General features: G+C 38.0%; 1 protein-coding gene across 3 annotated transcripts in view; it reads left to right on the forward strand.

Moving 5' to 3' along the window:
- LOC134529137 (trehalase) overlaps positions 1-16624 on the forward strand; it is a 469230-nt gene that overhangs the window by 357505 nt on the left and 95101 nt on the right. For 2 of the 3 annotated variants that reach the window (XM_063362910.1, XM_063362909.1), the window contains exons 6-7: positions 1283-1532; positions 10757-12198. In XM_063362910.1, coding sequence (XP_063218980.1) covers positions 1283-1531 — 249 coding nt within the window. In that variant the 3' untranslated portion in view covers position 1532; positions 10757-12198. Of the gene's footprint in view, positions 1-1282; positions 1533-10756; positions 12199-16624 lie in introns of those variants that run through there. The other variant, XM_063362908.1, reaches the window with a different exon arrangement.

Raw genomic sequence — 16624 nt, forward strand, 5'->3', positions numbered from 1 at the left:
GTGAAATATACTTAGTGTAAAATTAATTTAAAAAAAAATTAATTATAAAGCTTTTTAAATTCAGTTTTACATTCAAACATTTGTTGTTTTATACCCTCACACATACATTCACAAGGTTTGTTCCATGGGGTACTCCTGTTTCTCCTACCACATACATTCTGTCATCACTCTATAGCTACTTCTGTGTGCTTTATCCACTCCTCAGCAGGAGTCACAGCTATCATCTAGATCTAGAACTCTATTTATGTAATTTGGAATTAAATATTTTAGAATACTTCTTAACACGAGAGCTCAGTAATGGCCACTTAGCTGACTTTACTCTAAAATGTCCAACAACTTTTTTATTTTATTGCATTGTTAAAGTAGTTTTTTGTTCATAAAAAAAGTTGCTGAAACAATAATTGAAAGTTACAAAAATAATGGTCATTTTAGAAGGTTGTATGTGAATTGTTTTTAATTTCTTTCAGAACTTTTATCTACAGAATACTGAACTTATTTTAGCTATACCCTTTAGTCAATAACTCAATTTAGTAAAGCCCCATATTTTCTGACATTGTTCCACTTGTAATTAACGTACATTATACAAGTTTACTTTAAATACTTACTGATTTAATTAAAGAATGATAAAATGAATGCATTTGGGCTTAATGTCTTGTAAATATCGAGGTAATTAATGACAATGAGGGGCAATGAGGTGAGAAGGGAACATTGACGGTATGAATGGATGGGGAAAGTGGAGTACTCCAAGAAAACCCACCCACCATGTTTCCAACTTTGCAAAATATCATAGTAGTTATTGGTGGGATGTGAGTGATCTGACCACTTTGATTACATTTGCCCCCAGGTGGAGAAAAATGTGTGCAATGTAGAGTATGTGGTGTGCGGCATAGTGCTTGTGGTGTGCGGCATGGTGCTTGTGGTGTGCGGCATGGTGCTTGTGGTGTGCGGCATGGTGCGTGAGGTGTGCGGCACGGTGCGTGTGGTGTGCGGCACGGTGCGAGTGGTGTGCGGTGTGGTGCGTGTGGTGTGCGGTGTGGTGCGTGTGGTGTGCGGTGTGGTGCATGTGGTGTGCGGTGTGGTGCATGTGGTGTGCGGCGTGGTGAATGTGGTGTGGCGTGCGGCGTGGTGAATGTGGTGTGGCGTGCGGCGTGGTGAATGTGGTGTGGCGTGCGGCGTGGTGAATGTGGTGTGGCGTGCGGCGTGGTGAATGTGGTGTGCTGTACGTCATGGTGCTTGTGTGCGGCGCGGTGCGTGTGATTACAATGCATGTGTTGTGTGGCAGTACGATGCGACGGTGCCGGGCGGCCACGGCGGCGGCGGAGAGTACAACGTGCAGGTGGGCTTTGGCTGGACCAACGGCGTGATACTGGAGCTGTTGCACAAGTACGGCGGCCGGCTGTCGGCGGAGGACCGCTTCGTGGAGGAGCGGCCGCCGCCCGGCACGGCGACAGCAGGAGTGTCCACCATGGGCCAGGTGCTGACGCTGGTCGTCGCACTGCTCACGCCCCTCGCCGTGGGATGCCTGGGGTGAGGTCAGTGCCGCTGCCCTGTGTGTTGGTTACTGATCACACTCCTTACAATCACCTTTCTGGGAATGCAAGTTAGATTTTGAAAATAAAACATTGTTTTTATAGAAATTGTTTTATCTTTCAGGGCTGTCGAGAGAAAATAAGGGCCCAGGGGCAAATAATTTTGTCGATCCCCCTCCATATTATTTAGTTTAAAACTTTAAACTCTACATTCTAAAAGAAAATGAAAAAAAAAAAAGTGTCCGTGGAGTTCACGCACGTCAGAAGTGAAAGTTGTTGCTTAGTTATGTATATAGATAAATTATTAGTATTTTTTATTGAACAACAGATAATTATTGAGAAAAGTAAGGAAGCGGGCATGATCTCAAATATGGTGGGGGAGTTTCTGAGAAGTAGACAAACATAGGCAGCGTTACAAGGAATTCATAGCATCACTGCTGCATCATTTCTGTCCCTTCCCTGCCATCTCCCTTTCTGGCCGTTAGACTAACATATAGCATGCTATGCTATATACCTATTCCCCCTTAACCTCTTTTCCATCTTGCCATTTGACAGCTAGTTTGGGCCCTAACATTTTTCTGAATACAAACGGCCCAACAATAATTTTACTGCCTACATTGTCTGCGGTTGAGGGCAGGGACATATTTTTACATAGCACCTGGTCACTCGTACAAAAACAACGCTCCGTGCGCTAACGATCATGACGCTTGGCTACCACATCCTGAGAATTTTTCAAATTACCAGCTACTGTCTCATACAGTGCCTTGTGGGAAGCCTCATCACCTGGGATTAGCGCAGAAGGGATTCTGCATTCATTCAACAGAGGATGAGTGAGATGTCGAACCAGCAAGAGCACAGATGGAGGAAACCCCATGCCTCCATGCTCAGTGGCATTGAATCTTAGATTGATGAGGTCCAAATCCTCATCGCATCTCGTGTGGTCCCTGTGATAGAAAATGGTTATGCATGACTTAAAATTCTTTGTTGAACATATCCATGTTTCCCTTGGGAAAATAGGGGAATTGTAAATGGGTCTCATTGCCCACTCAACGCACATATTTTGGTATGCCATTGACTGAAAGTATCGGGCATTGTTGGACACATCAAACGCCGGGGCACTAAACACCTTCCACACCGAAGTCATCACATGCAACGGGTGACGAGGCAAAAATGGTGTGCCAAAACAAAAGGAACCAAACAAAAGAGCCATGTGCAGAACGCTTATTAATTGCGCACGTACACTAGCCAACTGTAAAAAGCAGTTACTGTACAAATGGTTTGACCTGGCTTACGTGAGCCTTGCGAAAAACAAAAGAAGGAGCCTTCATATTTCTCATAGGCAACAGGAACATGAACTTGGTGAAGATGTTCCTAACAATTAGTAAACAGATGTTATCCTTACGGGACTTGACCAGCGGGCCAAACACGTAGACGTGCACAGAGTGCCATGGAGCTCGTGGGAGATCGGCCGCATACAGGCCCACATTTGTTTGACAAGGCGGTTTGCACTTCTGACAATCCTCGAATCGGCTAATGAAACTCCTCACGTCGGCAGCAAGCGAAGGCCATGCAAACTACACTGCAAATTTTTATGGGTTTTATCTACTCCTAAGTGGCAACCGAAAACCGAAGAGTGAAAGAATTTCATCACCATTGGCAACCGAAAACAGAAGATTAAAAGTATTTCATCACCATAGGCCTCAATACCATGGGCTTGAGCGCCTTTCTAGCCCTACCACCCTTCCCGTGTAACACAACAAATCTCAATGTAGACAAAATAGGGCACATTTTGCCCACTCTCAATTTCTTCCCTGATCTCTGCACACAAGGGATCCTTGGCTTGCACTTTCTTTAAGACTTGTAAACGACTCCGGAATAACACGCAAGGCAGCAATATAACCGGCAGGATGACGTCAAACTGTCTCTGTTAAACATGTGAGAGTGAGTCTGCTACCACGTTCTCTGAGCCTTGAGTATGGTGTTTCTTGTATCAAACTGGGATAGGCGAAGAACCCACATCCCCAACTTCCCTAACTGTTGTGGATGATTAAGCACCCAGGTAAGAGCCTGATTATCCAAGAATAGGTTGAACTCCACACAGTATACGAAGGTTTAGAACCTTTCCATGCCGAATGTGCATGCAAGCACCTCCTTCTCGTAGGCTCCTAGTTTACGCTCAGACTTGGACTACGTTCCATGTGTCCTAAGCACCGCGCCAAGGGCGACAGACGACACATTAGAAGCACAAAACGCCTATCGAAGTCACAAAAAGAAGGATGGGAGGGGAAGCAAGCTTGCTTTTCAACCCCTGGAAAGCAGCTTCCTGTGCTTCACCCCACTCATACACGACGCATCCCTTGTGTTAATGCTCATTCAAAGGAGCAGTCAACTCGGAAATTTTTCAACGAGCCTGGTATAGTAACCCAGTAGCCCTAAAAACTTTTGAATGCCTCTTGATGTTCTTCGATCTCGGGAAGTTAACCAATTTTCTCTGGGTCCATGACCAACTTGCCACGAGAAATGAGATAGCCAAGAAATTTAACATGAGGTGGTTCAGGTGTTTTTCCTTTGTGTTACTGTATTTGATTATGTCACTGACGTAATTAAAAACAAAACGGACGCTAAGGACTTGGCGGAGGACTCTAGACAAGGCTTGTGAAACAAAGGAAGCTCCGAGAGTCACACAATTGTACTCGTAGTTACCCCAAGGAGTCGAGGAGGCAAGAAACTTCCAGCATTCCGGATAAACGAGGCACTGATGGAAGCTGGAGTTTGTCTAAAACTGAAAAATATTGCACTTTCCCAAGATGCTGCAGAGCACACTCTACAGTTGGCACTGTGTAGTGAGCTGGATGGAATACAAAAACAAAGCCATCAAAGAGGATGACCACGAGTGGGCGGGGGGGGGGATGTGACTGGTCCAGAAAAAGGTGAAACTTTGAACTCTAAGCATGGTACCAGCGTTTGAACTCCAGTGCAAAACAGTGGTAACACAGTGGAAAAATAATAATATGAAAAGGACAAGAGCAGCAAGAGTGACAAAAAAATTTAACAAAATATCCGGATGTAAAATAGATTGGTAAGTACCATTTAGCTCCGTGGGGGAGAAATCCTGAAAAATACACCATTGGAGCACTAAAGCAGTCACCCCAAACAAGGAAAATGGTCACACAATCAACCAGAACGTAAAAACAAAAAATTACTTGTACTTCCTACAATATGTGATGAAACTTAAAAAGTGAATAATTTGGCACTTAAGTCCCAAAATCGCACTAGCAAAAGGCTGTGCGAGATGCGTTGGAGGTAGCATGAGAACTGGCCTGAAGGAGCAGAAATACTGGCATGTAGGCCTGGAGAGCATGCATAGTAAAAAGTTGGCACTCTGGGGTGGGAAAGAAAAAAAAATTAAAATGGAGGTCGCTGTGCTAGTTGTAATTATGCTGAGAGTTTGTCTCAGTGAACACAAAAGTGGGTAGCATAGGTAACGCTTGTAGTTCAGAACTTGGCTACAAGATGGTGTCGCGAGGCCGCGCAGTGAGTAGGGCTTAGGGCTTCGGGCTTCTTAAGGGAGAGATCGAGGTGTGTAGATGACTGACTACATTATGATCGAGGGGGAAGGGAGGGGGATTCTGGGTAGGAAGCATAGGCAAGGGGCAGTATGGGAATAAACCCTAGCCTAGTTTTGAACCGTGTGTGTGTCGACTAAAAGTACGACGCAGAGCCATCTGGACAGTAGCGCTGTTATTTGCAGTGTGTGTTTGGAGCAATGGAAACTGAAAACGGGGGCATAATAAGAGCTGCACAGAACAGCAGTGATAAGGCCTGGAGTCTGCCTTAGCGGAGTTGGCGGGTGCAGGTTTATCTGATGCAATGGATGACTGTGCATGCGATAGGAAGTTACGAGGTGGAAGCCCGAAGAGGCTACAAAAGCTAAGGCATGTCCAGAAGACCTATTGAAATTAAAAGTGTAAAATGCTAAAAAAAAATACCAAAATAAAAAAAAGATTTGAGAATATTACTCTAGAAAAATAATAGAAATTCTTTAGTTCAAAATAAAATTGTGCCTAAATTCCATAATTAACTGCACACTGCATGGAGAAGAAAAAATTAAAAGCAGACCAAAGTTTGGGGGACATATTGAATACTGGTTAAACACTATAAATGTAAAATTTTTAGGTATGCATATACACTTCCAAAGACACAGGTGATAAATTAGATACTGCAATGATGATGTGCAACAACATCCTTATACTCTCGGTTGCCTGGCACCACTTTATTAATCAGCTCCACAACAGCATGTGACGTAAGTTTCCTTCAGTTAATAATGAAGCAGCTGGGCTACTGACTAAACAAACTGAATGAGATTTTCAAAGTTAACAAGTTGCCTTAGAGAGTCAGTAGTTGCTTACAATTTTCCAGTGACTGATGAACACACTACTTGCTGGAATACCTGTGGATGCAGTCTTTGATGACATGGGAAGAGGAGCACTGAAGTCATGTTTATCTAGGACATAGAATTTATAAGATTGTGATACAGCCTGTGTGCAGCAAAGTTGAGACCATCCACAAAGCACCGCAACAATTAAATAAAGGGTTCCAGGATTGTATAGGACTTGTGAAATCTTAATGTTTTTTGTTCAAGTAAAAAGTATTGCACCACAACATTACTGACTAGATGCAAATGCTCAAAGTTAATGGATGAGGATACACAGCTAGACATTTTAAGACGTAAGGCATATACTTCAACCAGAACAGTCCTTGCCCATTATGCCGTCAATAAGCTTTTAGTGTTGACCTGCATTGCTTCTGATTTGTTATAAGGAGCAAAGGGTGCATATGGTATAAAAATTGGAACAGACGCTCAAATTGACAAAGCGGCGTTTGCTGTGAATTTGGTGTTGTCTATTTTTTTCAATAACTCATTGGGAAACAATTTAAAATGGTGACGGTGTGTAAGCCACTTGTGCGACAATTTATTTTAAGAAATCCGTCACAGGTACCATGCCACTATAGGTAATGTGATTGTCTGATGTTGGGGCTGTATAATTTTGAATTGGAAAACATGGGAGGACCTCGGATAGTTACAACTTGTGGATGCCATCAGTTACATACAATTCAGAGCCAAGAGTTCCATGGGACATTCGTATGCTAGAACACTAAACAGATGTGTTTTGACTTAATTACGTAGAACATAATGTCTCAATGTTATTTATTTGATTAATGAACATAGTTATACTATTAATTGGAACATTGCCTTCATATACTCTTCCTTAAATTAAATCTATGTATTATATAAATTTAGCTTCCATTATTAATAATGCAGGTTTTCCCAAAAATGTTTACATATTTAACAATTTGACTTTGCATCATGACTTAAAAAGTGCCATAACCGCAATGAAGTAGCACTGATTGCTCGAATGGGTAGAAAATTATGATCTAGTAGTAAAACAATGTTTTACAAATCAATGTTTTAGGAGGATTTACTGTACATTCAAACAATAGCCACCTAAGCCTGCAAGTTTTAAACATGAGCATTGTCTGATATACCTACAATAAAGTGGCAGATGATGAGGAAAAAGGTGGTATGATTTAATGTAAGCAATAAGTGTTATGTTCAGATTAATTAAAACAAAAGTATGCTTTTCTTTTTACATTATATTGGAAATTTGCGTAGTACATAATTAAGTACAACCAAACATGTCCGTTTGATTTACACTTGAGTACAGATAATCAGACTTTTGTAAAAGCTAATTTGTTTGTGGCTGAATGACACACAGTTGGGTGAAAGGCGTGTTGAAGGAATACTTTTAAAAAGCTGAAATTGGCCTATTAGTAATACACTTCTTTGCTAAAACGTTCGCTGCTAATGAACTATCCTCTTTTATAAGTTGTATTTCTCCTTTCTGTTTTATTCTTTACTATGTCATCTAAGTCCCTTCATGCACTTCATGTCATCAAACATTCATATAATTACTGCCGTTGCTTAACTGTAAGTATTAGTTCCTTTTAATACAGGATGTCCCTAAATTGTGGGGCATAAATTTAATGAGTGGCAGAGAATCCCAAAACAGGAAATTTTTGTTAAGGAACTCATGTCCGGAAACTAAACCCTGCAAAATTAAAAGCACAAACAGTAGCACGCAAATTTGAATTTGGCAGCTTGAGGGGACTCTCACACTGGCTGAGAGTATGCACAATCGCAGTGCAGTGGCATTTAAACTCTCTGTGGTACTTGGAAGTCTTGAGTTTGGCAAATGCATCAGCAGTCTGGTGTCCAGCACGTTTGGCTTTAGGCGACTAGCCCAGTGTTGACTGTTGGTGAGTACAGTTTGTAATTACAGATTTAATCAACGGCAGGAGCATGGCAGACTTTACATGCACAGAGATGGTCAATGTGTTAATGGTGTACGGGCCAGAGAAATAAATTGAAGCAAGAGTGGTGTGCATCTACCAAGGGTGCTTCCGCAACAGACATGTAGCGAATAAGATTGTTTTTATGTCTTTACCAATGACAGCTTGAAACTGGGAGTTACGTGCCATAGAGATTGACGTACAAAAAATTGCAGGTGGCTTACTCTAAACTTCTGTGCCTGGCTTGTCGCCTGCTTCTCGCGGAGAATTTGAACTCTACTGCGCTGCAATCGCTCATCCTCTGAGCCAGTGAAGTAGTCTCCTGAAGCCTGCCAAATTCAGATTTGCGTGCTACGGTGCACACCTGTAACGTTTCAGGGTTTCGTTCACAGACTTACCTAAGTTACTTGAAGAATATTGCTTGTTTTGGAATTCTCTAGTAACCCTTTGCGAACACACACTATATCTGGGGTTTTTCCTAAGACAACCAGTGTAAACTAGCGGTGGTGTATGTCTATGAAATTATTTTAAATCAAGTCTTCTTTATGCTCATGACTGGCTGTTTCCTCGCTGGATAGTTGGCCATTGTAGTGATGTTAAGTAGTCTGTTTTTGAGGTCTGAAATACACCTCACTGCCAGTGTTGCTTGCCCCTACCAAGTCTTCAGATCAGTGAAATTAGGTTTATGTTGCTCCTGCTGCTGTTGTTATGTCCACTGGCTTTTGGAACATCAGTTTGTTTCGGAAAAAAACTGCACAATACTAATTTGTGCAATGCAAAGTCATAGTGTAAACCATGTTGTTCTTAATATACGTTATACATCTTCAAATATGTTTACACATTGCATTTGAACAGTTTTATAGTTTAAATGGCCAAGATAAAACTGTTCATGACATGAAAAGTCATCTTACCATGTATTTTTTATTTTGTTTCACCTTGTAATTCATATTATAACATCTAAAAACATTTACATTGTGTATATTCTGTCCTGTTTAGCCAGATGTTAGGAGGGTGTGTGCTGCTTTATTAAGTACACTGGCCAACTATTTGTTTTCATGATTCAGCAATAAATGTGGTAGGTTGTTGACTGTATTTTATGATAGCTATAGGGATGTATGCATAATTATTTGGAGAGATTTTTGTGGATGGTTTCTTTTACCTTAAACTGAAATCTCAAAATAATAAACAAGTTTTGGTATTGATGCATAGGCATGAAATAAAAATTTTAAAGGATATAGGCAAAAAAAAATGAACATTACGTATCAACTTGAGATATGACGTAAACCTTTAACACCAAATTTTTGCACTGCTTTGGCCTTTTAACACCGCTTTTGGTCAGTTTAATTTACAGTTTTTTTTTTGGGGTCCCTACATCATGATATTTATATCAGTCATCTTCCCTGGTACAGATTTATTTCTGCTACACCCGGCCAGTTAAGCCGTACGCAGTAGCAACCAGCAGTCTGGTAGATGGTTGGTTGTGGTGCGTTAATGCATTTGGCTTTGGGCGATTAGCATAGCGCTAACGGGTTTAGTGAGTACGGAGCTGCAATTTCATATCTGATGAATAGTGACTCCGTGACAGGATTTTCATTTGCAAAGATGCCCGGTATGCACATGGTATGTGGGGAAGACCTTCAGGCGTCTCGCCCAGCGACGGCTTGGAACTGGGAGTTTCATATCACGTAGTGTGCTGCTCACCAGACTGCTGGTAGCTCAGCTCATCACCTGCTCCCGCTTAGATGGCACGTCCCCTCAGCCAATGGCGTGATGCCTACTGCATGGGAATTCTAAATATGCATGCTACTATTTGTGTACCTGTAACTTTGCAGGTTTGCATTCCTGGACTTATGATCCTTAACAAAAAATTTCTTGTTTCGACATTTCTTGCCACCCATTAAATTTATGGCCCACAATTTTCAAACATCCTGAATGTAGCCAGGTCTATGAACAACATTGGTCTTCTTTAGCGTTCAGACTCAAATCCATTTAACTCATTCACTCATTCTAATATTTACACAAATTATATTCAAACAATATTATAATTTACAATAGGTTTATAATACCTATAACTGTGAATTATTTGACCCAGTATTTTGTATGTATTTATTTACTAAAAAATGAATCAAAATAAATCAAATGACATCTTATTTTTGGCCCAATTGTGATGAATTTAATGATTTATAAGTATATTAGATACAACTGTTTTCCTCTCTTCTGACATTGCCAAGGTACACACTTAAGCAAGCAAATATGCTTTAGGTTTTCTCGTAATGTGTACCATACAGCACAATATTTGAGACTCACATCATTAAATTACTGGAGTATTGTAACATTTGTGAAACATTAGAGAGAAATTATTCTGACGTCAGTGCTGGATGGTGAGTGTGGTAGCTCTGTTAGACTATGTGAAGTTGGTTACGGAACGTACCCTAATTTTAATGTAAAATTATTTAGACTTAGGTGGCTGTTACATTCAGTACCTTTATTTTTATTTCTATATAATTTTTTTAATTAGAAATGTCAGAGCTATTTAAAAAAAAAATTCCTTTTTGTGCACTGCCTTGCAGTTTGTTTTACTTAGAAACAACAGTACTACAATGCAAATGAAGCAGAGAGTTTGCTGTGTTTGCATTACCTTATTAAATAAAATGCAAGCAACTTTTTTAATTGTGGCACAGTGATGTAAATAGGAGTGCGACACAATTTCTGGTAATTTGAAATTACATTTAAACTGTTAAGCTACTCTCTCATTTAATCTCAAAACTGGAGGGCAGTATTAAGGTTTGGTGTACATTGTGTTAAATTGTTAGTGTTCAAATTTTGCAAGTAGTTTAGTTTCTAGAATAATTTCTGTTTTGTTTTTCTGTTTTCAGATACTCTTTGTTTTTATTTATGAATAACTGTGGGTGAAGTAAGGCAATAAACACGAGCTAATTACCAAGCACTCGTGTGAGACATTCCATTACCATAGGCAGAACATCCAGGGGGTGAGAGTGTTGAGTTTAATTAACAGCCATTCTCTTTTACGCAGCATTTTCTGCAGTGCTCGTATATTAACACTTGCATTTGTGTTACTGCATGGTTTTTCACTATTATGTGTGAATTATAATTGTAAAATGTTTTAACTCTTTCAGTTGTAAATAGTTTTTCTTTACATTGTTTTAATGTTATTTATATTAAAAAGTTTAGTTTTAAGCCTGAAAGTTGGTCTGAAAATCTTCTCCACTTTGTATCAAACATTAAAAGGCATGACATTTCTGATTTTTTTTTTGTGTATTGGCTAGTTGTTATCTGAAAATGTACACTAACTGAAAAGTTAATGAAGGTTTTAAAATGAATGACCAGATTTTAACATTTTGTTGCAAGTTCCATATTCAGTCATTACCTGCAGTTGTGTTGGTAGCTCAAGAGTAATAAGTAAAAATATTTGTTGAAATATGGAACTCATATTTTTCAATATTTATTCCTTTTCTTCAATACTTTTTTTTTTTTTTTCATGAATATGGGGTGTGTGTCTGCAAGGCTTTATATTTATCAAGGAATTAATTTGAAACAGCAGACTAAAGGCCTTTTTTTATATTCTTGTAGAAATATGTGAAAATTGGACATAATTTTGTTTTAAGTGTTTTCAATGTTCGACCAATGGGAAGGACCTGTCATTTAAGTAGGCGTTTTTAAATTTGTGAAATAATATAGAGGAGTATGGCAAGGTTTTTGGACCAACTATGTATATAGCACAAACTACATTGTGCCTGCTTTTATACATTTGCCCTTGCACCTTACGTTTTAATTGTAATATTTTACATGCCAAACTTTAAAAAAATGTTTATGTAAAGACTATTTTTGTAAATTCATAGTTGTTAATGAATATATCTATAAATATTTTAATACAATCTATATTATGAAAACTGTTACATATGTATCCTGCCTATTTAACAAGGTTTGTACCCGTACAGCATATAATATTTCCGCTAGATTTCAGAACTGTAACATTTCATTGTTTAAACTCTGTAATGTTTCTGCAATATTACAGAAATGTGTTTAAAACATTTATGCCCTTTAAGTAGTCTGCAATGATTACTGTTACGTTAATATGGTGCTGAAAGGGTTAATTAGGTTTTTTTTAACGTCCACCTCTATCACGTTAAATTGTAGTGTTGCAGTTATGTGTGTGTGTGTATGTGCATATGAGTTTGGTGTTTTTTCTGTAGATTCTTCTGTGTATATATTCTAGTTCATATCGTTCATTTTATGACATGAAATTGAACTGCATGCTGCAAGTTGTTGGAAAAATTTTCCTTTTTAAACTAGATATTTCTTGCTTGTTAACAATTTAATCATGTGATTTTTTATTGTTGCCTGAATTAAGCAAATAACTGACATAATATGCTTTTACTCCTTACTTAGAGATTCAATGCATAGCATTATTAATTAATTTCAATTAACTTGAAATAAAATGGTTTCATGCTTTAGAAAGTCATGTATATAATGTTGATAGTTTTCCATATGTCTATATTCATATTATATTTTACTTTTTGCAAGTTGTGTGTGAAACATTCTTAATATGAAGTTTATAGTACATTCATACAGATTCAATAAACAAGTACTAGCAGTTTCCCCACACAAATTTTTAGAGTTTATAGAAACTGTCTAAACAATTTTATATTCATAATAGTAATATTGATGTGTTAATGACATAATGCACGTGTTTCATTATTAGAGGAAAGTTATGCTTTTTAAAATTTAACATCAGGATTTTTAGTTTGAAAGAATGTTGAATTTTTCTATATATATATATATATATATATATATATATATATATATATATATATATATATATATATATATATATATATATATATATATATATATATATATATATATATATATATATATATATATATATATATATATATGATAAATTTTAATTACAATACCTTTAATTTCACAAGCTACATAGGGTTGCCATAACTTCACTCTCCTATACAAATAATTTTTTTAGACAATTCTCGTAATTTTTCTACTAAACTATTTTCAGAGAAATCGTTAACTTATTTTTACTTCCCAATTTTTGTCTTTACACAAGTGACAACACACTTAAACTTGAAAGAAAGATGTTAATGTTAGTTAAATATAACTGTGATTGCTTGCCTGTCCTTTTTTGTTAGTTTCCAGTTTTATAATTTTTTTAATTAACTAATATGGTCTTGTGTGGTCTGTTGGTCAGCATGCTTTATACTAATGCAAGAACAGTCTGATTGTTTTTTATTCTTGAAGATAATTACTTTTTTGTGATGTTATCTGAATGTGGTCAAGTTACGACAGAGATTGGTAGTATATCTTTATAATGAATTTCTTGAATAAACTTTAAAAATGTTTCAAAACTTTTCTAAACAGATCTAGTAACCTAGCCAAAGCTAAGGTTTTTTATTGTCACATTTCTTTGCTTAGATGCACACCCACATTGCATTTTCTCATTACCTATTGGCAATTCGTTATCAATTTCAGGATCCTGCAGTTTTTGCCCTCCAAAAGCAATTTTTCTACTTATTACACTACTAATGATAAAGAAATGTTTTTATTACTTTCTGGTTCCCTATGCTACTTTTTGTATGAAATTTTTTTCTCCCCACAGCATGATTTTTCTTATTGTTAGATTGTTAATTAATGTAAGTTTTTAGCAACCACCAAAGATAGAAAAAGATACCTCAAGTAGATGTTACAATGTGTCTCTGAGTCGCGCACACAATCGTCGTCTTGTGGTGACCTGAGTGTGGAAATGGAAATGGTGGGATTTAAAACCGTGTTATGTGGTGAGGGTAGTTTGTGCTGGTTAAGTGCTGGGCTTAGGGTTGGAAAATAATTTCGGGGCCCAAGTTTGCATATGAAGTGTTTGGGCAATGTGCAGAGGTGCTTCAATCCTGAAAATTACAGTGGGTTCATGGAAACTCATGGTGTTTTGATAAACAGTGTTCATTCATACTCGGACTTTTTTACTGTGGTACACTATCGGACCCGTATCATGTTATCTGGCTGCGAGCATTGAATTACTGCATTTAATCTTGCGTTGACCACGCATGTGTTGTGGTCAATACGGTAGACCTAGCTCCGGCATGGTGATGCTTGTAAGGTTTAGAGCCACGTGGCGGCAGATTGACGGGTGAATGTTGTCGCACAGTGTCATCGAAATATACTATGATATAGGACCCTTAGACACAATTTGAAACTTATGGCTAAAGAGTGAGTTCATCCAAGCAGTCTACTCGAGGGCACATTTAGTATGTGCCATAGAGGATCCTGGGTTGGAAAGTTCCGCTGGTACTGATTACACTGAGAAAATTTGTCTTCGTGATTAAATCTGATTAGGGCACAAAATTACGTTGAATGGCCATGCGGGCCAGGGGAGGCCAGCTGTTTGACCATAGAAGAATCGAGAGTTTGGTAACTTAAGATTTAATGGTAGAGTACACTGATCAGTGATAGCAAAGTTACTCCTACCTCTCAAGTCACTTAAACACAACTGGCTTCCCCGTGCAAACCAACATAGCTCCAGGAGTAGCTTTTACCAATGCTGGTTCAGCATTGCAATTACTTTACCGTATTTACCCAAAAATAATGTGATAATGAGTTGAATACGACAGCAAACTTTTTGATAATGAGTTAATGAAAAATACTTTATAGTATTGTATGTTGGTTGAATCTGGAGCTTCCTAGGGACGTAAATAGACAAGTTTCCACCAGGGAAAGAACTCAACTTGATGCTTACCCCCTTGCCCCTTCTGTTTCCAAACCAAAACCCTTTCCAGCATCATCTCATATCTTCTCCACACATTAATTCCACTCTTCCAAATATTTTTGATTCAACTTGCATGGTAAATAAATAAATTTATTTGCAGTCATTTCATAGAGTTTATTTCTTAGAATAGCATGCTCGTTATATTCTAATGGTTTTTAAAATGATATTGGAATATATGTGTGCTGAATTGACAGAACAGGATATTTAATTAATATAAAAAATGCTAATATTAGGAATAACAGATTTTAATTAAGTTGTTATCTACTGTAGTATCTTTGACATTTTACACAATTTCTTAATCTATTGCCTAAGTAAGATACATAATTTAAACACAGTTTTTTTTGGCTGCACACATTTTTACAAAGTGCTGAAAATACATCTTTAAAACTAACTTGTGCTCTATTGATATAAAACTTAGGTTGGTTAGTCATCATTGTTCTGTTAAGTTTCTGAGATGATTTTTATATCTTTAGTTTGCTAAAACTCCTTTGATTTGAGGTGACTGAGACTGTTATCGTTAAAAAAATTCTCACTGCTGTCGTTATGTTGGGTTAAGATTCTTCTAGTCTGTTCTTATATATTAACTGCAGAATTGTCTGCTGGTGTAGTAGCTGTTTACCACATCTATGGTTACCTAAGTCTAGACATTCATTAAAACCTTGTAATGAACTACTTAGTTTTGCTAAATGTATTATAACATGAATTATTACATACAAAACTTCTCTCCAATGTGTTTCCTCCTGTTGAACCTGTGGCTCTTTTTTAATAGCAGACCCTTTATTTTAAGATATTTCTAGTTTTCATTAGCGAAAACACTTTTTATGGCTACATTTTTCATGCTGAGGAATCCTTTCACTCAACTTTTTCAACTGAGTGAAACCTTCCTCCTTGGCCAAAACAGACATTTCTTGTTCAAAAACTTTTTTTTGCAAAAAAAGTTTTCTTTGTACACAAAACAAATCATTATTTGATTGACTGCATGCTTGCCATGATCAGCATACCTTAGGCCACCAGGTAAAGTTTTGGTGAACCAGACTCTGGTTGAATTTCTCCCATCTTTTAAGGTGTTACTTAAGCCGGTACTCAAACACAAATAAAAAAGGGTTTAGGTGTTGAATATACTACACCTGTACCCTAACCATATTCCAAACCCTTAGATAGGACATGGCCAGCCCCTTATTTTTAGGGAACAGACTTTGGTGTTCTATCCGTGACCCATCTGGTGCCCAAACTTAGTGCATGCACAGAGCTCACTTTTTAAGTTATTTCGTCCAGATGTCGGACCCGCATCTGGTGCCATTATTTAGTATACAGCCACTTTCTTGAACATCAGGGGAGGTACCAAGCGTATTGATGTACCAAACGAAGGTGAAGGGCAGTTTCAATTCTGTGCGATGGTGCTGCTATCGTTAGGATTTTTGCCGTAACAAGTGCATCGATGGATGCAAAACATCTGCTAGAATGCATTGGAACCGGTTTATTAAAACTTTTGCAATCTTTTACCTTGCTGGGATTTGGTTTGGACAAGTCCTGAAATACGGCCCGCAAGTTAGGTTATGGTTGTATCTCAACAAGGCGGTGCTTATTCCTTACCTTACCTGAAAGTCTTGGAATACCGTCCTTAAATCAGGCTACCTTCTCCTTGTTTCATAATCCTGACACTATATAGTACCTTTCTGCATCCGAAAAGGCTGCAAGCCACTTCCCTGGGTCTCTGAAAAAAATAATGAATAGCAGACTCCCCCTGGGTGAGGTCCTTTGTCGGAATTGTAGAATAATAAAAAAAAGTCTTAAATGTTCCAAAGATAGTCTTAAAATTCTTCTTAGATACAGTGCATGGATGGAACTCGTATTCATAGGTGCCCTGTGTTGTGAAGTTTGAAGTTCTTCCTGCTGGCTTCTTGCCGTCTAAATCCGTCTCCCGATTACACATTTCTCTTGAACT

The sequence above is a fragment of the Bacillus rossius genome, chromosome 2 (genome assembly GCF_032445375.1).
Source record: "Bacillus rossius redtenbacheri isolate Brsri chromosome 2, Brsri_v3, whole genome shotgun sequence".
Classification (NCBI taxonomy): domain Eukaryota; kingdom Metazoa; phylum Arthropoda; class Insecta; order Phasmatodea; family Bacillidae; genus Bacillus; species Bacillus rossius.